The sequence below is a fragment of the Strix uralensis genome, chromosome 1 (genome assembly GCF_047716275.1).
Source record: "Strix uralensis isolate ZFMK-TIS-50842 chromosome 1, bStrUra1, whole genome shotgun sequence".
In the NCBI taxonomy this organism is placed as follows: Eukaryota; Metazoa; Chordata; class Aves; order Strigiformes; family Strigidae; genus Strix; species Strix uralensis.
This window is the reverse complement of record NC_133972.1, coordinates 127705420-127728307: the sequence shown is the minus strand read 5'-3', so window position 1 is coordinate 127728307 and position 22888 is coordinate 127705420. Positions and strand designations below refer to the sequence as shown.

At 40.4% G+C, this 22888-nt stretch overlaps 1 protein-coding gene across 5 annotated transcripts in view; it reads left to right on the top strand.

Moving 5' to 3' along the window:
* NOL4 (nucleolar protein 4) overlaps window positions 1–22235 on the top strand; it is a 200992-nt gene extending 178757 nt beyond the window's left edge. For all 5 annotated transcript variants that reach the window (XM_074880413.1, XM_074880420.1, XM_074880406.1 and 2 more), the window contains 3 exons: window positions 9770–9950; window positions 14017–14097; window positions 20291–22235. In XM_074880413.1, coding sequence (XP_074736514.1) covers window positions 9770–9950; window positions 14017–14097; window positions 20291–20484 — 456 coding nt within the window. In that variant the 3' untranslated portion in view covers window positions 20485–22235. The remainder of the gene's footprint in view (window positions 1–9769; window positions 9951–14016; window positions 14098–20290) is intronic.
* The last annotated feature ends 653 nt before the right edge of the window (window positions 22236–22888 follow it).

Here is a 22888-nt window from a genome sequence, read left to right as displayed (position 1 = left end):
GTGATAACTACAACCAAAGGCAAGAACAGCAGGAGCTATAGAGAAAGTTAACTTGCAGGATGCTTTCCATCATTAGTCCACCTCAGATGTGATTGCTACACTGAGTTACACTTTTTAACATTCCTTTGTCCCTCATGGAATAAAGCACACCAGGGGAAGCACATTCAAAAACCAACTATCTAGAACTTCACTAAAGAACAGTAAGTTTATCTCAAGCACCACAGAAAAAGATAGATGCTATCCTTTTCCATTTGGACAGAGACATGGTCCTTTAGAATAACCCAGTTTCTCTTTCTCCAGTGACTTTGCATCACAGTTATCTAAACTGTAGGAATAGCTCATCCATGTGTCCATGCTCAACCAGCAGCACTGGTGACCTCTGAAAGCCCATGTTGCTCTTCTGCTATCACAGTGGATAATGAACTGGCTAAAGCTGAGAGGCTGTGAAAAATGATCGCTCTGCTTTGCTATTGCTCCAACAAAAGTGATTCTCTGACAACTCCTTGCAACAGCCATACAAATACCTCTTCCAGAAAAGTTTTCTGTTCTGCAGATGAAGTGGCAGTGGTGAAAAAACAGGACTCAGACACTGCAATGTGAAAACACTAGCCTTTTATTTAATGTTAATGTACCCCTTCTAGAGTATAAATAATGTGTCATTCTATCAGAAATGCTGAAGACTGAGGTTCAGTTTTCTCTCTTCTACACAATAGCACCTTTTTGTTTCCATCTTCTTTTTCCGTGTCAGTCTTATGCTTTCATTTCTTGTTGAACACTGGCTCGTGTCATTTTTGATGCCTGGTGACAGCACTGATGCTGGCAGTTCATTTCAGCGTTAATAACCTGAAAGCAAAAGGAACCTACTGCCCTTCTAATCTGAAACTGAAGCATGGTGCTTTCTTTTCTTGGCTCTGTACCCTGTGTCAGGAGGACAGTTTGGAGGTCTTTGAACTTTTGGCAGCCAACTTAACATTTTGATAGACACTCTTCAAGTTCCTACATCACCATTGGCATTACAGGAGTTTAGATGACTAACTGGACTCTGTATTACACCTGATTTAGCTCAATTAGAATATATCAATATTTTCTCACCATCTAAAAAATTGTGTTTATAGTTTTTTATCTAAAATATGAAAAACATTTTGATACTGGACTTCACAGCAAAATCATCATTAATACCTGGATGTCTGGCAGTAGTATGTTCAATATGGTTGTATCTGCATTCTAGGAGCACTTTGTCATATAATGTTATGTCTATGCCAGAAAATTCTATGCTGAGACTGATGTGGTCTCCATGTAATGATGAGATGACAGACAGAAACAAGGAGTGTGGGATACAGGGTATGCACTACTGAGTTACAGGCAAGAGAAAGGCAACAATCTCTAGGTGTTTAAGAAGGGGACACCTTCCAGACCCTGCAATGGGAACAAAGAATCCCATGGCTCATCTTCCTTTAAATGCCCTGCTCCATGCAGGTGAAGATGGCCGCTTACCCTGGCCACTGCTTCTCTGCGCAGGAGCCAGAAAACTCTAAACTGAGACTGATGTCTCTCCATGTAATGATGAGATAGACTTGCAGCTAAAGCACAAATGTTCATCTTAGCTGGAATACCCAGCTCCAACTGAGCTACAAATTGAGTAGTATGTCACACATGAATAGGCTTTCTCATTTTTTTTCATACTCGATTTAAGTAAGTAAAAGTGAAGAAAATAATGCAGAGGGAGTGGTAGAGAAAAACACGGTCTAGGTCTGATAACAGAGGGTGGGAAATTGAAAGCTGTGCAGTCCCCCAGCTGTCCTTACAAGAGCAGAAATAGTGTGCATGCCTGAGGACAGCAGTTACAGCCCTCTTGATTTCACTGCTAAGTCCACCCCTGAATTATCACTTCCCAATCTAAAAAATATTTGGCATGAGTTCTGTGACATTATTTGAACTTGGCTTCATGTTTTATTTTAGCCAGCTTACTCAAATTCACTCTTAGTACTTTTGGGGAAAACCTTGGGGGACTTTCTGCTGGTTGTGCGTAGACTTCATTCGTAATTCTAGTGTCTTATCCTCTGACAAAGACCTGGAATGCTGTTTATGAAGGACAACTAAACTTAAAGGATAAGGAATCTGTCTAGAGGTGCAATTATTTTTTAAATCTATCTGTCCTGATGATTTTGGACAACAGGCTATGGGACTGTCAAAGGTGTTACCTTTTTCTACAAAACTTACCTTGCCTCCATGCTTAGATCACAGCTGTAAGAGCACCTTCTACAATATTAAAAGATGTTGTCCTTTTAAAGGACTATAAGTATTCAGTACTTTATATATGAAGGTCATCCAATGCAAAGGACTACTGTGAAGCTTCATTTGGATTTCAAATTCAGTGAATTATGTAGGTTTATTTTGTTTTGTTCAGACCTCCCTAGTCTTGACCAGGTTTTATTTAGTGAGTAGTAATCCCAACACAAACCGTAGCAACTGGAGAGGGGAGATAGAATGTGTGATGGAAATCAAAACTAAAGTGAAAACTCACATTCATCATTTGCAGAAATACTGTTTCCACCATTGCTAAGCACACTGAGTCAACAGCCTTACTGCAGCGTTAAAGGAAAATTTAGCCTACTGTGATGTGCCAAAATAATGTTTAGCTGTCTAGGCTTCCAGGATATTCGTCATAAAATTAAAAGCTGGGTCAAACACTAGAGAATTAATTTAATTAAAGCTAATAAAAGATCCAGTGTTCTGTCCAAACAATGTGTGTCATCAAAGCATTTGGTAGTATCATCACTTATTAAGATTACCTGACAATTCCCATTATAATACTAGTTAGGCAGTTCGGTGATTAGCTTCATGACCTTCAGCCCCCAGGGATTACATTTACTGTTCTGTATGTCTTCCATCTGTTGAAGTCTTTCAGAGACAACTTGAGCCACTTTCAAGAATGAGGAAACTTTTGTCCTGTAAGGGTAGTTTGATCCTTAAATGATTTGCCATTCCTTAAAAAAAAAAAAAAAAAGGCTCTGTGTTTGGTCTTGACAATATAGTGGTGTTGTTTATGCCAAGGATGTGAGACTGGATGCACATGCTTACACTCTCAAAACATTTTAGTTGCTAAATTCCCAGATTATTCAAATTTCAGTGGGTGTGGCTAGGAATCTGATGTCAGTGCAGAGCAGAAAGGAGGGGAGGAGTGTAGGGGCTGTGAACCATGGCAGGAGCAGAGATAACAAGGGATGAAGGGAAAGTAAGATTATGAGATAGAGTTGGATGAGAAAGTGAGTAGCTGATGTTGGTCTTGGACCAGCCGGGATTGGGGCGACGAGCAGAATAATGACAAACTCACACCAGTTTGTTGAAGGGGGAGCATTGCCAAGAGCAAATGCCGCCACACTGTATGCAAGCTCCCAATTTATTACCACTTGTTTACATAGGTTCATTTCTACTTCTACATCCTACTGACCTTCAGATTTTGTCTGTTTACTGCTCACACGCTCACCATGCACTTTGCAGGTGGTGTTCTGACCTGCTGTTTCTCACGCTCGCAGCATGGTGTTCTGTAATGTTGCCTCAGTTATCCACAATCATTCCTGTAACCTCAAACTCAGTTTACATTTTGGTAACTACCAATTCTTAATTCCCACAAGCTGAGGCTGGCAGTGAGAAGGAAACTGGTCAGGTGAATTAAAGAACTAGTGGTGAAAGAGTATCAGCTATTACTAGAGAAAAATAACGTGGGTTGAAAACAGGAGCTGCCCTGGCTAATTATGGAACCTGGCTTTGCTCCCTGTGGGACAGGATTTTGGGGGATTAGGAGACTGACAGGAGTCTGAGGAGGAAGAGAAAATCTCAGATGGGACCATCAGTGGATGTGACACTGATTAAATATAAATTAGGAAATTAAAGGGCTTATGTTGCTGAAGCTGCTCAGGGATCAGGCCTCAAGAGACTTGTTTGGGAAGTAGAGTTTAGGATTTGCTAGGCAAGAAGACTGAAACTGAGATAGAGAGTAGAAGATGAAACTGGAGAAGCAAGGAGGATGGAATGAGGAGTCAGGGATTTTGAAGAGACAGTATGAAATGAGTTTGAAGAGACAGACCACAAGGTATGTCGTGGGCAGGGAAGTAGCAGTGATCTCCAGGTGTCTAAGAAGGGGCCACCTTCTGGGCCCTGCCAGGAATCCTGTGGCTCATCCTCCATTAAACACCTTGCTCCATCCAGACGATGATGGCTGCTTACCCCAGCAGATGCTTCTCTGCGTGAGAGCTGAGGTGGACAGAGAGCTCCCAGCCCCACAGCCCCCTGCAGATTCAGCAGGGTGACCTGTGATGGAACTTCTGAGTTTCTTCCCATTATTTTAAAAATTAAGTTTCACAAACAGAAGCCTGTTATGTTGTTACAGTTGCAGAACTCAAGCACTTTACATATTAGGTAATGCTAGCTTAAGGTTGCCTTTGTTGCCAAAATCTCACCATCTGAAAAGCAGTGATAAAAGCCCTATCTAACAGGAGTATTGTGAGGATTAATTGGGTATGCTTTGAAAAGTGCTGCATGGTTTTATCATGTGTTTCTATTTATTTTACTTTTGATTCAAAAATCATAGAAATAAATTGGTGGGTTCCAAATGGGAAAAATATATGAAACATTATCTCCTTTCTTCTAAAGCCATACTACAAACTATTGAGGCTAAAAAAGAACTTAAAGCACATGAAAGCATGTTTTGTTTTTTCATGTGAATGAAATTTTTTTTCTATGCTGAAAAAATGGAAGACCGTATGCAAATATTGGGTCCCTGGCTTGCCTATTTGTTTGAAGACTAATCTGCATTTGAGTTTTCCTAACCTCAAAGTGGTATTCTAAGAGAAGTGTTTCTTGACAAGAACAACAAGCAATCCACATTTTTCAGTTTAACATATTAAAAAAGAAAGCATCAAGAAACATGAGGCAAAAAAGTGTTTGCCTTTTTGTAGCTTTTCTAATTGAGTGGGAAAAAATCACCTTGACATAGGGGCAGTTAAAAGCTGTCATTCTCGGAGTTGTTAATTTGTCAGTCTGGTGGATGCTGCATTCATGAAAGCAGTAATTAAGTGCATGTTGCCATCTTTGCCATTTTTGGAACATTATCATTTCTATTGTTGTTGCAGAAGTTTTGTTAGCTTTCTGGTCAGCTACCATTGTCCATGTGAGTTGATCTGCATACATACTCCCTTTTGGGATTTACATTTATATTTACATATTGCTGAGGCAATAGCACTGCTCTCTCTTAATGGAAATACACAGAATTTCTGACATTTGTGTATTCTTCTGATCAAAACTCAACGTAGCACAGATTTGCCAGTGCTTTTTATTTTAACAAGGTATTACTTTTTTCTATTATTTTGGTGGTGGTGAAGGAGATGGGGAACAGAAAGGAGCAGTGGCATTGCTAGAGTTGCTTCCACGAAGGACAGACTTTTTGAAAAGAAATGTGTATGCAGTGCAACCGCTGGCATGGGGAACAGGAGGCTGGGACACTGCCGGTGAGCCTCGCTCTTTGTACCACAGTCATGACATTCTGCACTAGCATCTGTGTTGCTGTGGATAGTATTTCCTTTTAAACTATTCATTAGCTGCTCAGGATATCAGTCAGAGCAGAGTAGGGTTTCCTCGATATACGGGTTATGCAATAGTTAGTTCATGAAATCTTTTCTAAGTGTGTACTGCCCTTAGAGGATTACTTAATTGCTTCTGTGATTAAAATTAAAATAAAATAAATTGCATCTATCTGCACTTTTAAGGAAGAAAAAGTGTTTTCCTAGTACAGACCTGGACACAAAACTGAGACATAGATCTCTGATCTCTGAGGATCACAGTATATACTTAAGCTTCCACTTTTTCAAGTGACCAGGTAACTTTGTATTTTAGCATGCTTTTGCACCTAAAAGGTATTTTTGCCTTTCTGTGATTTACATCATTTTCCAGATGATATGTTCAAGACTTAAATTGCTTCTCCTCCAAAATAAATTCAGAAGAGAAATATTGTTAAAAGGATGAGTTACTTTCATTGCCATATACAAAACGAAGATGGTATAAGTCAAATTCTAGATGGACAAATGTTTTAGCCACATCTTGTTCATACTTCTTATTAAATTATAAATAGGTTAAAAATAGTTAGTTAATACTTTGCAGGTTTTATAAATTTGTTATGAATTACAACAGTGTGTGTTCCAGGTAGTTAGGTCAAATATTTTAATAAATGGTTAGTTAATTGTTACTGATTATTATGAAATTTAAAAAAAAAAAAAAACAACCAGTTTAAATAAATTATTAAGACTTTCTAGTGTAAACGTAATGTAGGGGGAAACAAGAAATGCTGAATGACTAACACAGAATATTAAAAAAATCTGTTCTGGAACAACACTTTTTATTTAATGTCAACATTCGGTTAAAAGCAAAGGCAATTAAAATGAAAGAGGATGAACCTGTGCAGAGTAAATCTCAGGTATACAAAAGTCATTAGGATATTCATGTTCTCTCTCTCTAAGAAAAAGACAGCCTGGCTTCTTTATCCTTGGTGCGGCTGCAAGGAAAAAGGATACAGTTTTGCCTTTGGAAGTACAAAACATTTCTGAAAAATGGTTAAATGCCAGGGGAATGTATGAGAGGTAACACCTAACCCCCTGGGTCCATGCTAACAGTTTATAATCTTACCAGTAAGGCTGACAGCTGAGCCTGCTCAGAAAATGCTCACCAAAAATCCTGCCCTGCTTCTGCATTTATTCATCCTGAAGCATTGAACTAAGCACTTTCATGAGGCTCAGATTTCAGGTCTGAATTGTATGGTAACTGTTTCACTATTTAGGTACAGGTGATTGGTCTGCTCTTTAAAAATATATATAATATTTAGAGGAAGCCACCTTTTGTATAGTGGCCGAGAGATTAGAGCTCATACGCAGAACCGGGAGTCCTGGGCGCAGCATCTGCCTCAACCCCTTTCACCCCTTCAAGGAGTGCCTTCCCCACCAGGACACCTGGGCTCCACCTCAAGCCCCAGCCCATGGCACACCACGGTGTTGCACAGGGCTGCAATTAGTTCGATACAAAGATCCCCCTTGGGCAGCACAGCCCCAGCCTTGGATTCCTGACCTCAGAACAGCTTGTGAGTTTTGTGTTAGGGAGTAGCTGGAAGGGAGCAGGGCTGGAAACCTTCCAGGGCAGCACTTCTCTGAAAGGGAACTGAGTCATGCTCCCTTTTTGTTTGCTATCTCTGTAGCCCGATGAGTTGTGCATTTCTTTCCACACAGTGGCACAGCTTCAGCTGTGACTCCCACCACAGCTTTGCTTTGAGCCTGGTTGCTAGGAGATGGCAGCTCTGAGTTCAGGTCCTCTCCTCACCACAGCTAGCAAAGACCTTTCATTCCAAATTTACCGCCTCTTCACCATGTATTGCAACAAGGAACCAGAACTTAGTTGTCCCACTTCTTGGCCACGTGCTCTAACACGTGGGCTGGTAGGCACCAAGGTGCACCAGGTGCCCTTGCTGTGCCCTCTGGCCAGGCTCTGCTTGCTGTGCTCTCCTAGAAGCTCAGTGCATCAGCTCTGCAAGAAACTCACTGTTAGGTTTTCAATGCAATGACTAGTGGGGCTCTGGAGGACATATAAATTCAGGGACAGCAAACCTGTGGGTTCCAGACAGGTTAAGGAGACAGGCCCTGAGATACTCTGCTCAGCTATAGGAACTAGTACCCTTTGCACTGTACTCCATGAACACAGTCCAGGCCTTGATAAATTTGCAGAAGGTCCCTTACTGATCTTCGTGAGAATGAAATGGCTCTGAGTGAGTCTATGGCAGGAAGTATCATCTAGTTCTAGACACAAGGATACAGAACATCTCAGCCTTGAGAGTGTTAAAGATTTGGACGATGAGTTAAGCTTTGTTGCCAAGATAGAACTTTACTGTATAGCTTATGAATATTTTCTCATAGAAAATAATATATTTTCTTTTATAAGAGACAGCAATGTCCTTTGGAGATAAAAAGTAAATGATATTAGAGTCAAATTCCTGGCAAAAATACGTTGCAATTTTGGCCCTTTGTTCAAGCCTGTTATTACTTAAGAAAATGCGTAAGAGACCAGTTTGGCCAACTCTCTTAAAAATGCAAAGCTTTGCCTCAGCTCATATTAGTGCCCAAGGGGCCCCATTCTGATTGTTTATGGAATTAATTATCAGATGGTTAAGTGTTCTGTATTAAATATTAAAATTTCTGTTAATAATATATATACCTTCTCCTGAGTCATCTCAGTTGTGCCCAAGTCTCTTTAACCAACAAATATCTACAAAACAGGGATATCTTAATCTCAGAAAAGTTGATAGTTTCTTATTTGAGACATGGAACCGACAACTGCTGCTAATGCAAACAGGAAAGTTGCCTCAGAACCCTTTTTGCTTCAACACAGAGACTGGACGCTTTGAATTATTTGATCCCTCTGTGCTGGTATATACATTCTTATTTTTATGTAAACACTGTAAAAAAGGTTTGAGATATTTTATAGCATTCTTAATAAATTTGGTATATTTAGCAACGATTGTTGTGCAGAAGAGAGAGGCATATAATGGACAAAATCTTACACAAAGGGGAGATAATTCTAACAGATCATTTTTCAGTTAACTACTCTGAAAAGGTCTGCAAACATTCTCACCTCTGTTTTTTAAAATACTGATCTTCCATAGATCCATTTTATTTGAAATCACTGAAATGTATTTTCATCAGATAAGACTGTAAAATCAGGCCTGTTAAAAGAGTCTACAAGTTAAAGGAAACAAAGAAAAAGTTCAAATACGTTTGCAGACTAAATCAGAAATCCTGGCACTTGGGTCCCTGTGGTGGGCTGAACAGTCACACACTCATAGTTTTCCTTGTTTCCAACTACTAAAGTGCATTAAATCTCCTGTTAATGGTTTTCTTTTTTTTACCTGTGTCATTGCTGAAGTTGCCACAGGGGCATTCTGTGATCATGAGTGGAGGTGAGGTGCTCTAAGCAGTACCTACGCTAAGTGCAGATGGGGAAGAATACATTTTCACCTGAAACATGATCTCCTTTAGAGGAAAATTGAGGACTGTTGTGCTAAATCCTGTTAAGTATTATGCAAGCATCTAAGAGGCAAACAAGGGAGCACTGAGGGGAACTCATGGTGTACAGTCGCTGCTCATACACAGATAACAAATGCTTTCAAGTTGCGTTTGTAGAAGCATCCTTGTCACTTGGCCCTTGTGTGGCTGGACACTCACTCAGCCCTCTGCAAACATAGGAAACACTGTTTTTTTCCATTCTTCCAGTCATTTTTGAGACTGATACATCAAAAGTAGTTGGTGCATTCTGTATTGGTTTGTCTTATCAAGAACGGTATGATTCTTCGACTCAGAAGTGTCACTTCTGTACTCAGAAAGTAATGGCTTTTTTCTATCCTTTCCCACACTATGGAAACCGTGGACAGAGCTGGGTTTTGCAGGAGACTGTGAGCTCTTCAGGGTGTGAGAATGCATGTTCTCCTTTGAGAAACAGTATATGGTTGGCTTGTGGAGCACAAATAAATGAATATTCTCAGATTTGTAGGAAACTTATATTCTTGCTTATTTCTATTCTTTTCAGCTGATACTTGGACAATCAGAAACACAACTGTGCTTGTTTAACATGTATTATACTTTTCTGAAACAGTAGATGTGGAGTTGTAACAATGGAAAAGACCCTCCGTGCAAGGTAAAATGTAACAGTAATTCAAAACCTTTCCTTGTTTTTGCAGGACGAGGCTGCTCCAGCTGACAAGCAGTACAAACAGGAGCCAGCCCAGGTCACTTACTCAACATCAGCTGTTTCCAGCACACAGGAGGTGTTGTACATCAATGGCAATGGGACCTACAGTTACCATAGCTACAGAGGGCTCGGAGGTGGGCTGCTAAATCTCAATGATGCTTCTAGCAGCGGTGAGTTTCCTTACTTACAAAATGTGCCTGTGTGTATATGTGCTCATGTGTACGTTTCCCCCTGCTGTACAGAAAGCTAGTCCAAGGGGTTCAATATCCATACGCTATTATCAGATAATGAGCAGGAACACAGTCCCACAAACAGCTACTGCTGAGCAAAATACTTGCTCACTGCATGCTAGTCTCCTTTTAGTTTCAAGGGACTAATTCACAATAGGGCACGACTGAACCTGAAGTCTCTAACAAAGCTCAGTAAAAAAATGCCAGGTTAGGTCTTCAGTCAATTTGCATGACTTTATGAGGACCTGCCCTGTCATTACTGTCCTCTCCTATATTGAGCACAAAATGAGGCCATTTGTGGAGTTTGGAGTTTGAAAACACTGAACTCTGTATTTTGTAACATAAATTAATTGACCTAGATTTCTTACATGGTCTTGCTAGCTACTTTAATTTACTGAAGATAAGGATCTGGCATACCAAGTGTTAAATGAGAAATCAGCATATCCATCTATACTCTAAACTAAAAATGATGCAGGCAGTTATGTGTCACCATGAGCTTCTATGCACCTCTGAAAAAAACAGTGGTGTCATTCATTTAGACAACATTCCTTTCTTCTTACATTAGCAAGCTTTTGTAACAAACAAATGTAAGTGAACTGTATTATTTGTTTGAAATAGTCCCCTGTATTGATTTCATACAAATTCAGAGCAAGGGAAAAGGTTTGCCCATTCTGATAAACAAGGGTATTGTCTGTCTGTCAGAGAAAAGTGATTACTCTGGAAGCCTGAGGGTCTCTTGCCTCCAAGAACAGTATTTAAAAAATGTCTCAGAGGATGGAGAAATCCCTGGGGTTTTGTCCTGGCTGATCCCTCTCTGGCTGAGGAGAGGGCTGCTTCAGGCACATGGGCTGACTTAGGCAAGATGGTAATTGTTCAGCTACAGCCTCTCTATTCAACATGCTAAGCGATTTTCAAAGTGCTATCAGGGCTGCAGCCTGCAAGGAGTTATTGATATATGGTGTCCTGGTGACCTTCAGTCATGTCTACTTCCTCACCCCCCACCCCCAAAATCCTCAAAGGTCTGTGAATGATTTGCATTAAGTTTTCAAAAGGCTTTAAAAAGATAGTATTTTAGTTGCCAAAAGTCTTTGACTTAAAGAGTGTGAATGATGATTACAATTGTTTCCATACGCATGAAAAACACATCTGAGGTACTCAATATGATCTCTCAACAAGTATTTTTGTAAGAGTAAGACAGGCTGTGGAAATCTAGTTTCTTGGGAAAATGCACAAGAACTTTAAAATTGTCTTTTACATTGTGGCCAGAGAAGATCCAAGCCAGTTCCCACTGAAAACAGTTGGCATTTGCTCTTTCACCAAACTAAGAGTAGGATTAAACTCCCCATGTGTTATTTGTCAGAAGAAGCTATCAGAATTGTCCTGGTTTATATAATCTTAAACTGTGAGGAATCACAACTGTTTTGTGTATTTGTTCTTCCCTTCAAACCTCTAGTAATAGGATACATTTTCATAACTCCCATTTTTCAGTGAATTGTGGGATTTAGGCAAAAGTATTCTGTGTCACTTCAGCATGCAATTTTAAAAAATGAGGTACAAATTCAACATCATAAATTAGTGTTGCTTTCTGATTAGAAGCAACATTTTCTTTGTACCTTTAATGTAGAGGACTCCAGTGTTTTTTCACAATTAAAGCTCGAGATGGTTTTGCAGGACAAGCAGTGTTTATTCAGGAGCTGCCAGATGCTGCACAGCTAACACAGCCAGGGAACTGTGCAGTGCACTGCATTTCCCTGCGTAGCATCGCTGGGGTGGGGGTGAAGGGACCAGTGGATGCTTACAGTTTGCATACTGACATATGCTCAAACATTTCTTCTCCCTTGCCTTACATGCACTGGAAGAATTTTGTCTGTACGTCCTCTTACTTTGGCAGACTAGTAAACCATCGCACCTCTCCCAGATGGTTGTGCGTAGTTGGAGCGTTGTGGAAAGGTGTCTGTCTTCTCCACAGCGATCCTACAGGAGCCAAAGCACATAAGCTACACGAACCAAAAGTCTGTGTGCCAGCACTTGGAAAACTGTTGTTGATGCTAACAATATAGCTGACTGCTGATTTGTGACCCACCTGCCAGTTCAGGAAGATCATCAGGAAAGTTGTGGAAAGGCAACTCCATCAATTTCTTAGTTTCATTGACACAAAAGCAATCAGTAGCCAACCTAATTATCTCTTGTCTATTGAGGGTAAAGTGCTCTGCCTCCATTAGCTGGTTTCCCTATAGAAGAAATGGGAGGACTTGGAGGCCAGTTCTTCTCTGTTAGTCTTCTCTGATATGTCCATGGATGTTTGATTTTTCATTTGTAGACTAAGAAGAGTGGATGGAGTTGCAGTTGAGAGGGGTAACCATTGCCCTCCTGACAGACCTCACAGGACTCTTGTTTGCAATAGTTATTCTGTTTCAAGGACTCTGGTTCCAAACATATGCAAGGCTGTTAGGATGGTTAATGAGTTCCCTCTATGGAGAATAGGGTGTTGCTGGCAAATTGTTTTCAGGTCCTGCAAAGTAATTTAAGAATGCATTTCCTTTTCAGTGTAGTAACCCATCAAATGTTCTTGTCACGTTTACAAATGTTCTCCTAGTGTAAAAATAAATATACACCTCAGTCAGGATGTGTGTATAAACAAATACAGTCTGTTTTTGTGTATCTGCTAAAACAGAAAAAAGAAGTTGCAAAAGCTAGCTAAAACTCACTGCTTGAATACCTATTTCTGGACCTTCCCCCACAGTAATATGACTATGTCCAATTAGCTCTCCTATCTAGTAGTCCAACTGATGTGTGTATTTTGTATGCTGTGACTCATTTAATTTGATTATTCCCTCCACTATGAAGTTCATCCCTACTCTGATCCCATCTTACAGACTTAGCTATCTGCTCACCCAACTGTTTGGTGGCTCTGGCTCAGGGACCTCTCTGTGCCCACTGTTGCAGTGCTTCCCTCCTCAGCCTGTCCTTCCACATAGCTAATTACAGAAACATAATTAGCTCCTTACACAACTGTATGGAGCAAGCCTTCATGCAACTGCTCAATATGAGCAAGCAGAATGCAACAGCTTGTACAGTGACCCCTCCTTTATTGTGGAAAAAAGCACAGCAGGAAAAGGTTTGGGCTTACAGCACCAAGGTCTTTTTTTTTCCCTTGCTTTTAAACCCTTCAGGCCAAGCCATCTCGGCTGGAAAGCTTCACCCCATCACCAAGCAATCTGCAGGTTGACAGAGCCTCTGTCAGCCTGTACATGGGCTGGGGAGAAGCCTTTGTGCATGTTATCCTTGATTCTTGGGGATGTTAAAGGAGAGCTGCTTTTTGAGAAGGGTGGATTTCAACAGCTGTCTGTTTTAAGGCTAATGCAATTCCTGCTACAGAACTGAACGGAGAATCTCCAAGGTGGGGTAGCCCAGTGCATGTAAACAAAATTTTCTTGCCAGCTCCTAGCCAGCCACAAAGGTTTCAGCTGGCCCTGCTCCATTACACCTGGACTGAGCTTGGAGGGATGCCCAACTTGAGGGCAGGAGGGTGAGGACAGGAGACAGGATGCTCTGTTGGGAGCAAAATCTCTTGCTGTCGCCAGAAGCTGTTGAAGTCCCTGCATGCTTCCCGAGTCTCTCCTGACAAAGTGAGATTGCCCTGTCTCCCCACATCCAGTGAGTTGCTGTCTGCCCTCTCCCAATGACTGTCAGCTGTCAGGACTCTCTGAAGCCAGGGCGGACTTGTCAGAGCCTTGCTCTCCACAGCCACTTTGTTTCCTGAAATTCATTTTCCCTAAGAGGTGTGGAGAGTGTTTCTGCTGCCATTGCTGCATTTTCTGGAGATGATTTGGGGCTGTTTCTTCTGCATCATTGCCTAGTTTTCTAGGCAGAAGTGTCAGTCATTTCCCTTTGTGTGTGTAAAAAGAGAGGGTGTTTCAGACTTGATGGCAGACTGGCTGTGGAGAACATGCTCTTGTGTCATGATAAAACAAAGCAGCTGTTGTGTCTCCATTTCTCTACACAGATCTGCAGCCTACCTCCACCACAGCCACAACTCAGCACTGCATCCCAGGCACCACAAACGTCCAGTCCCCTTCCAGCTCAGGTGAGTCCTCCCGCCGAATTCGAACACATTCACACCACAAGAAAATCCTGAGCCCTGACAAGCTTCTCTTTCAGCTTCCTCTCCCACAGATGGACCTTCAGGCCATGGCGAGTGGCCCCATGGTCCAGCTGGTAGCTGCCGGATGCCCACCACACGGCTCACCTCTCCCCACTGCTCCCTTCCAGAGGCCCAGAAGGGCTGTGGCCTGCCAGCCCTTCCCCGCTTTAGCCAGGCCTCTTACCCCATGAAAATCAGTCTTCCTGGTTCTTTTGGCTCCTGCTCCTCCAGGCGATGCAGCCCTGCTGAAGACAACAGGGTAGTTGGGGGAAGCTCCTGGAGCTGATGCTGCTGAGCTGGCTGAGCCCCAGTGATCAGCATGTCTGTGCTGCTCTGGGCCAGGGAGAGGAGGGCCGAGAGCTCTGGTCTGCTTTTGCATGTGACAGTACGAAGGGTGCCTCATTTCTGCACCCTCAAATTTGGTGAAGTTATAATGTTCTGTAAAATCTTGGCATTTGCATGAACAGTTGAGGCTTCCTGGCAATAAACTAGGGAAAAGTCCAGCTGAGAATATCCAGTATGGAGCTAATTCTTAAAGTGCTCACTGGGTTACCCTCAGCATGGCTGGCCATGATGCCATGATGTAGGGATTGAATGGGATTTTTGCTGTGGTTGCTCTCTCTATTTCTTCTTTATACCTCTACTCTTGCTCAGTCTTCTGTGTTCTCAGTGCTACCCTGATGACATCAAAGTGGAGAGAGGGAGGAAAGACAAAACAGTTTGTCTCTAACACAGCTGGAGCCTAGGGCATCAGGAGACACAGAACAAGAGTGAGAGTCAGGAACATGGGAGAGTGTGTTTAGTCCTGTTTAAAAAAGGAAAAATGTGGGGTTGGGAGACGTTAAATAGTTTGACCTTTGACAAAGGTGGGAATTTCTTGCTGGGAAATGCTGACTGAATTCTACATTAAGATCATCCCCACATTCCTCTTGCCCCTTCCTCCTCCTCTTCAAATTGTCAGATACATGACATATGCAAGTATTAGTCTGCTCCTACCATAGGAATGCAGATGGAATGTCTGTGGATATATTTGGCAGTATCCTATTTTTCTACCTTTGCACAAAACTCAGGAGACAGCCATTAAGGCAAGACAGGTGTATGCCACATAATTAATCTCCTGTGGTGGATAGGAAACCTTACTGGCAGACCTCACATAATCATTTCATCACAAACCAGTGTGTTTGCTGATTGTTGAAAATGCATGATGTTCAGTGGCTATAGGCATTTCTGTGTTTTCACATCTCTTTCCTCAGGCAACACAGCAATTTCTTCTGCTATCTAAACTAGCTGAAGGTATGTTTTCCAGAGGGAATGGTGTAGAAGGGAGAAAGAAGCTTAAAAGGTCCTATTCATTAGTCCCTGTTTTCTTGATCTGAGATCTCTTGGCACTCAAAACGATAGTTTTAGGCACATCTGCTCTCTGTTTGAAGGCAGGAGGAAAAGAAACACTGACAGATGCATAATATCACAATAAAACATTCTTGCAATAATAAACACATCTGATTTGGAAAAAGTGGGATACTTTGATACTTTTTCTATTTGGTTTTATTGGTGTATATGAGAATTTAGTACATACTCACTTCTAAAGCCGCTCATGGAACAAAAGGGGAGAGGAGAATAGGTGCAATAGAAAAGATCCACAAGAGAGATTTCAAAGCATGGATAAATGTATTTTTCTATAAATAAATGCCACTGCTTTTTACATCTTCACTGAAAAAAGAGGTTGCTTAACTATTAATGAAAATGTAGAAGCACAGATGCTTAAGCACATATAGCTTTTTGAAATTATTTTTGTTATTCTAAATTATCTGTAATAGTGATAACCATTTTGAGATTCATTGACACATTTATTATTCTTTCAGTAGTTGTTAATTATAAGATTGGTAGCTACCCAGTGACAGCATACAATTCTTAAGGGATTTTTTGCTGAGACAGTTGATAGTATCTAACCAATCAGTTACAGCACATCTACATCTGACCCGTGTTTTGGAATTTGATATAAATCATGTTGCTAATGAGTAGCTCATGAGGCAATAACTAGTTCCATTTAAGTCTTGCAATTTACAGAAAAGCCATTTGTCCCACAGTGTATTTAATGGCAGATATTCCTAGCAGCTAATTTGATGAATGATTGTCTTGCGCATGAAGAGTGGGTTTTCAGAGTTCTCATATTCAGTTTGATGTGGTTCCAACAAGAACAATTTCACCTCACCGGGGAAATTAGGTCTGTGTAACTGGACTGAGGTGGTAAATCAAAAATATTCCCATGTTAAAGTGTCAATCAGGTGGCCTCAGCAAGAGGCAGCAGAACAATACTTCAGTCTTCTGAAAGAGTATAAAAGAAAGGATCTGTCTGAGAAATTTAACCCACTGCTTGAGAGAATGTTGTACTATTTTAAAAACATGGGAGGTGACAATTGTGAATTATAATAGTGTGCACTAAGAGAAATAAATAAATTTAAAAAGTATCCTGTCTTCATCTCTGCGATATATGCTTAATCTTTGCTTGCACACATAGACACTGTGGAACCTGGTAAGGTTTGCAATCAAGCTTTTTAATTGTCCTGAAGTACTCCAGGATATAGGAAGCAGTATGCTAAAATGTACACTATCACCTTGAGGGAACCTGACATTGCAAAATTCATTGCAAAAATATTCAGATTGCTCTCTGTATAAGGGTACACTTCCTTGTTCCTGTGAAGACTGGCATCTTAATAAATAATGTTAAGTACACTAAGGAAATAGTTCTATTTAAAGTAAGGATAGTTATTAAAAGAAATGGTGGTGAAGCTGTTCAGCTTTCTCCAGATATAGTCACCAGCTATTTTAAGTGTTCAGAATAGCTGTGATTTATTTGTCTGGTTAAAGAAATGTGATGGATATTTATGATTAAGATGTAGGTTCCTGTGTTTCGATAGCCGATTTGCATGAAATTACACAGGAAAAATCTACACTATAAGAATAAGATGCATTTATTCCTTATTTTCTGAACGACTAGGTGTGACTGATGAAGCTACAGATAAGTTACAGCGTTTTTAGCATATAGCAGCCTGGACAACCTTTAAGAATCAGTAATACTGCCAGTGAGTGTCTATCACAGCTATTAAAAGCTGAGACCAGTATAATATATCCTGGAGCTAGTCTCTGAGTGAGGTATTCTCTCAGTTATAAAGCTTGGGCTGTTACAGGCAAGCTTTGGAGGTGGGATGTAGGGGTCACAAGAGAATTTAAAAAAAGAACTAAAATCCTTATTGCTACATCAAGCATGGCTCGTTCGCTTTCTGTTCAGCTCTCTGCCAGCACATGCAGCTTCCCTTCCTGAAAAGGCAGGGGTGTACTTGCTGTCCTGAAACCATAGCTAAGAACACTTTTCTGTGTGTGTAGATTTCTTTGCCTTTTTGCTCAGGGGGCTTTTCTTTGAGGGGAAGGAAGACAGCACTGTGACTTGTTAAGTACAAGGCAGAAGTTGGGAAGTGAAGTAAAATCCTACTTTCCTAGTATATAGAAATAAAACCAAAATCAAGTAGTTTGCAGTAGCTGGGGTAAGTTAAAATCTGAGATTTCTTATTTCCTTTGTATACCCAAACTCTGCTGGGTCCTGATGGTTTCTTGTGTATACAGACTGCAGATTTGCACTTGCACAAAACTTTATTTCCAGTACCTTCAGGGATTCAAAGATATATATTTGAAGAATTCAAAAACTTTCCTCAGGAAGGAATACAGGGCCAGATTATCAGTTTGTGTAAATCACTGTGACCCTATAGACCTGGGATGAGTTACACTGATTTATGCATACTGGACATCTGGCCTTCTAGCTTTCCTTTCAGAGCAGTGCTTTTACTTTGTGTCATCAATTTTCATAAGGAAAACCTCAGAGATGTAAGCAAACACCTTTCTATGTATTTTTTACTTATGAGTGAAATAAACTTAATATCCTATTCAATCACTTAAAAATATGGATTGCCAATAAGAAACGCCCTTCAGTTTTGTTTCAGAAAAAGACATGCTCTGCCACAGAAGCTCTGTTCTGCCGTACATTGTGTGTGTTTTTGGCTGTGACATGAATGAGAGTCAAGGAAAGAACATAAAAGTTAAAGTAGGTTCATATGGAGCACAATGCCCTCAATATGTCAGTGGTAGCTTTTTCACTACCGCCTCAATAAATATAGAAGTCTTTAATGGCTTCTTACAACCATTCAGTCCAGCTGGCTTTATGATTTGTATACCCTTCTTCTTTGTGCTGTGTTAAGATTTTACTTAGAAATATCCTCTGAGCTTCTTCACACTGTGATCGTTTCCCTGCAGCGTGCGGTCATGCTGAAACAAATTCACTGGGCTAATTGTCCTTTTATTTATCCTTTGTACACTGGAAGTTATTTAAAAGTCAGTTCATTTATGCCGGTGTAAAACTGGATAATACAGTTGTAAGGCTAAGTGCTGTTCATGCTAGTTGCATAGTAGGAAATAAGATCTAATAGGACGCTTTCTGTTTGAGTAGTTTCTTTTCATATTCCTAGCTCTGCTTTCATTCACTCAAGGGGAGATTTTCATTAACTTCAATGAGTGTGGGGACGTGGCAATCTCCACATTCTTTGTGGTCTCAGCCATATCTCTACATAAACATAAAAGAAAAAAAATAAGGTTTATGACCAGATCTTCATCTTCTGGAAATCAGTACATCTCTTTCCGTTAGTGCTTAAGATAGTGAGTCTGGTTTTGAACCTTGTGATTCTGGTGGGATTATTTAGGAGAACCTCTAGAGTATGAATTTATATGTTCTGTATTCTACAGTTGAATATGCTAAATTTCAAGGCTTTTTAGGAAGCAAGGTCCATCCAATAAGCCAGTGCTGAGAAAGCCTTGGCATTGACGTACATTGTCCAGATGAAATTGAACAGTGACATTTTTCTCATAAGAAGGCAAGACACATCGCTTTAGATAACTTGATCCCAATTTCCAGGAGAGTATTAAGATTAAGATCAGGCTAGTCTGATCTTCTGCCTCCCAGAAGTATAAATTTGCTACACTGTCAAAATGAATGAGCAGTATTTTTCCAGATTTGCACATAATAAACCGCTTGATAGGTATACTTGCCATCTGTATCCTTCTATGTTTAAAAAAGTTCTTAGTGTAATTCTACCTGTCCAGGTTTACACTCCAGGAAGAAAAAATATGTTGTGTTAAATGGGAAACACAAACATCTCGTCAAAGCACCATGCATCTTAGCTGATTAATAACTATGGTCAAACGACGAGGGAAATTCCACACAAAGCCAAACTTCCTGGTGGCAGATGGTTTTGCTGATCATGGTAACCTGCAGACTTGCCCTCAGGAGTGCTGTTGTCTCCATGCAGCATACATGGTCTCGAGAATATTCTTTGATGAAAAGTGCTAAGCATATTGGTATAAGCTGCCAGTGCAACATGGTGATAGCTGCAGATTCCCTTGTCAGTGTTCAGACCTTACAAGATCCTTGCAATGTATCACCAGCTGTGTGCAGCCCCCCCCGAGATGATAGTGTACTCCTCACTGGGGCAGCCAGATTGTCACCAGTCTAATCTCATTCATGACCAGCTATTTATGTAAGTGATGACATGGCGTCAGGGCTAGTCAAGTGAATGACCATTTATCTACGTCTGTAAGGGATTCACAGTCTGGCCACAAGCTGATTGAAGCATAAAATGTGAAAATAGGTATCTAGACAACATAAGTTTTGATATTCTGTGATAAAAACTGCAAGCGTGCAGATTGCCATGAAGGCTACGATGGCAGCTGAAGCTGGGGGAGGTGCAGGAGATGAACCTTCTGCCTGCTCACCAGCGTCAGATCCCAGGGCAGTGTTGGGGTGCAAGTGGCTTACACTGTTGGGATACGCCCCCAGAGGGTAATTTTCTGCTGGCCTTGCCCCTCCTGTTACTTAAGTAGAATTTAAAGGGTGCCTGTCATATATAAATATAAATCACTGTGGTTCTTGTCAAGACAACTGGTAACTGAACAGTTATTGCTTGTTTCTGCTGCTTCTCACTGGCACTCAGCTGAGAGCAGATTTTGCTGCTCTGCGTTTGTAGCTGCAAACCTGGGAAATGTCTCTGGCGGTGAATCTGAAGCTTCTTTTCTTTTCCTTTCTTACCTGCAGGTCCAACAGATCTCAGTATGAAGAGGCAGTTAGCAACCAGCTCTGGATCCTCCAGTAGTTCAAGCTCTAGACCCCAGCTGAGTCCAACCGAAATAAATGCAGTGAGGCAGCTTGTGGCAGGGTATCGAGAATCAGCCGCGTTTTTATTGCGTTCTGCAGATGAACTGGAAAACCTTATTTTGCAGCAGAACTGAGTCATGTGACCTTCACACTGGCCTGGTCTTATCTCAGAGTTTCCACTAATGACATTTTGATTTCCCAGAGCACACATTTCAGTTACTGCACAGTCTTTTAGGAGAGTTAATTACCATAATGCCACACTGTTCTTGATCCATAAAGTGATGTGTTAAGGTGCTTCAAGTGAACTTCGACCTCCGGTATTTCTGAGGTACTTTACTGTGTCCAGCCTATTGCTTTTGTTTTAGTGTGTCAGCATAAATATCGAAAAAGTGGCTAGAAATTAACTCGTTCTAACAAGTGGAGGAAACAGAAGATGCTGTGATGGTTTAAAAAAAATGGTTCAAGATCCAAGTGCAATATTAGTGGAATGTGATACTGACTCATTGGACTTAAAGCTGCAGTATATGGCAAAACGTTGCCAAATGTCCTGTTGCTACAGGGCACAATTGCAATTAAAAGGATCTTGTATTTTAAAAAAATGTAATTTTTATAAAAAACAAAACAAAAGATTTTTGTTTTCATTCAAGATTTTTCATTTTTACTTTGGTAAACTTTTTCACTGGTCCTGAAAATGTTTTGAGGAGCTATTTTAAGTCCCCCCTTCCTCTCTTGAACCCCTGACTGTGCCCTTCTCCCCAACTTCATATTCTTTCTACAACGAGTAACTCCTGATGCTGGATAATTCTTCCCCCATGTACTGTAAATTGTCATCTATGGAATACCTTCCAAAGGAAGCATGCATTTCCTGCATTCATACCATTCTCAACTCCATTCTGTAATATATTGCAGCTTTATTAGCAATTAATAAAGAGTTGAGGGTTTTTTAAAAAAGACATATCATTGAGAAAAAAAAAAGATAAATTGATTTCTTACAGTGAGCTCATCTAACTCCATGATCACTGCTGCTGTCCTATACAAGTCCCTCTAGTTGTGATTGGATGTAGATGATGAATGTTAAGAGGTTGCAAGTGACAATCTGAAAATTTGCACTCTTGTGTGTATTTATTTTTCTTTCCTTAATTTAAGCAAAATTCTACCGAGGAAGGTCATTGACACTTCTGGTATGATTTGTATAATTCCCAGGCCTAGCTAAAACCTGTACAAACCTGTAAATGGATGCAGCTGCAACTATAATAAAACTCTTCTCTCCCCTTCCCCACTCTTCCCAACCCCTCTATTTCTTATTTTATAATATTGATTACACATAAATGGTGTTTTCTTTGTGCACTACAGCAGGCTTATTTTTAAGTATATAGAAAAAAGTACTTTAGTTTATGCTTACTGTACTATCTGTTCTGTTGTTTAGCTTTTGTTGAATAACAAGTTTCTTGTGCATTCCTAAATTTGCCTTATTTCATGTACAAAATTTTATGTAATTCCGTTTTTGACAATGAGTTTAAGGCATCAGTGATATTTTATATCTACTTGTTACATATAGTTTTCCAAGTAATGACTGTGATTGTGACCAAGTAATGTGCACTTTTTCTTGTAACTGTGGACATTGCTATGCTTTTTTTTCTCTAGTGTTTCTAGAATTACTGTTGCTTACAGTTATGTAAAAGAAAAAGAACTTTTGTGATACTGTTGGTGAATATTAATGTGAAAAAGCCTATGAAATATGAGTATTTTGGAGGTACATAGATACACAAACATCTCTAAGTTGTGGACTGATGTTCACATATTTAAACAAGAACTCAAAACCTGAGGGCTGGAATCATTTCCTCTGTTTTGTTTGGGTAAATAAACAGATTTCTGTGTTTAAATATATGATTGTGAAACATTATCACATTTAACTTGACATAGCATTTAAAGCTGTAACTATTATTGTCTTTGAACAGGAAAAAGGGCCTTCCAGTCCAATTTATGCAGACACACAAGCCTCATTTCTCAAAATTATTGAGTAAATTCAGTAGGCTGATCTAGCTGGAGCTTTGTATTAATGAAGAATTTCCTCAATAAGAACAGAAGTGGGTGGTCCATAAATCATGAGATCCGAGTCACTAGCATTTTATAATTTTGAGTTGGCTGGAGGCAACACCATTTTGCCACTCTACATTTGTTCTTAAAGATCTATCGGATGTCTTTTTAAAGGCACTTATTTTTGGCTATGAGAATATTGTTGCAAATTCTTACTAGTTGCTACCCATCAGATGAGAGAGATGCATTTGCTCCTAACATCTCACCATGCTTGTGAAAGCCTATAGCTTATCTCTACCATCAATGTGTGTTTGCCTCACCTTTCATTTTACCAGACAGTCAAAAGCCTGTTAGGAATCAAGTGCCTTTTTCCTCTCTTCCACTTTCAAATATCTACAGCTTCTTCTGTCTCTTGCATGCCAGGAGGGGATGAAGCAGGTACCTTGTGCCAGGTCACTATCCTGGCCTCATCTGAAAAAAGCTCTGGCATGTATCTTCCAC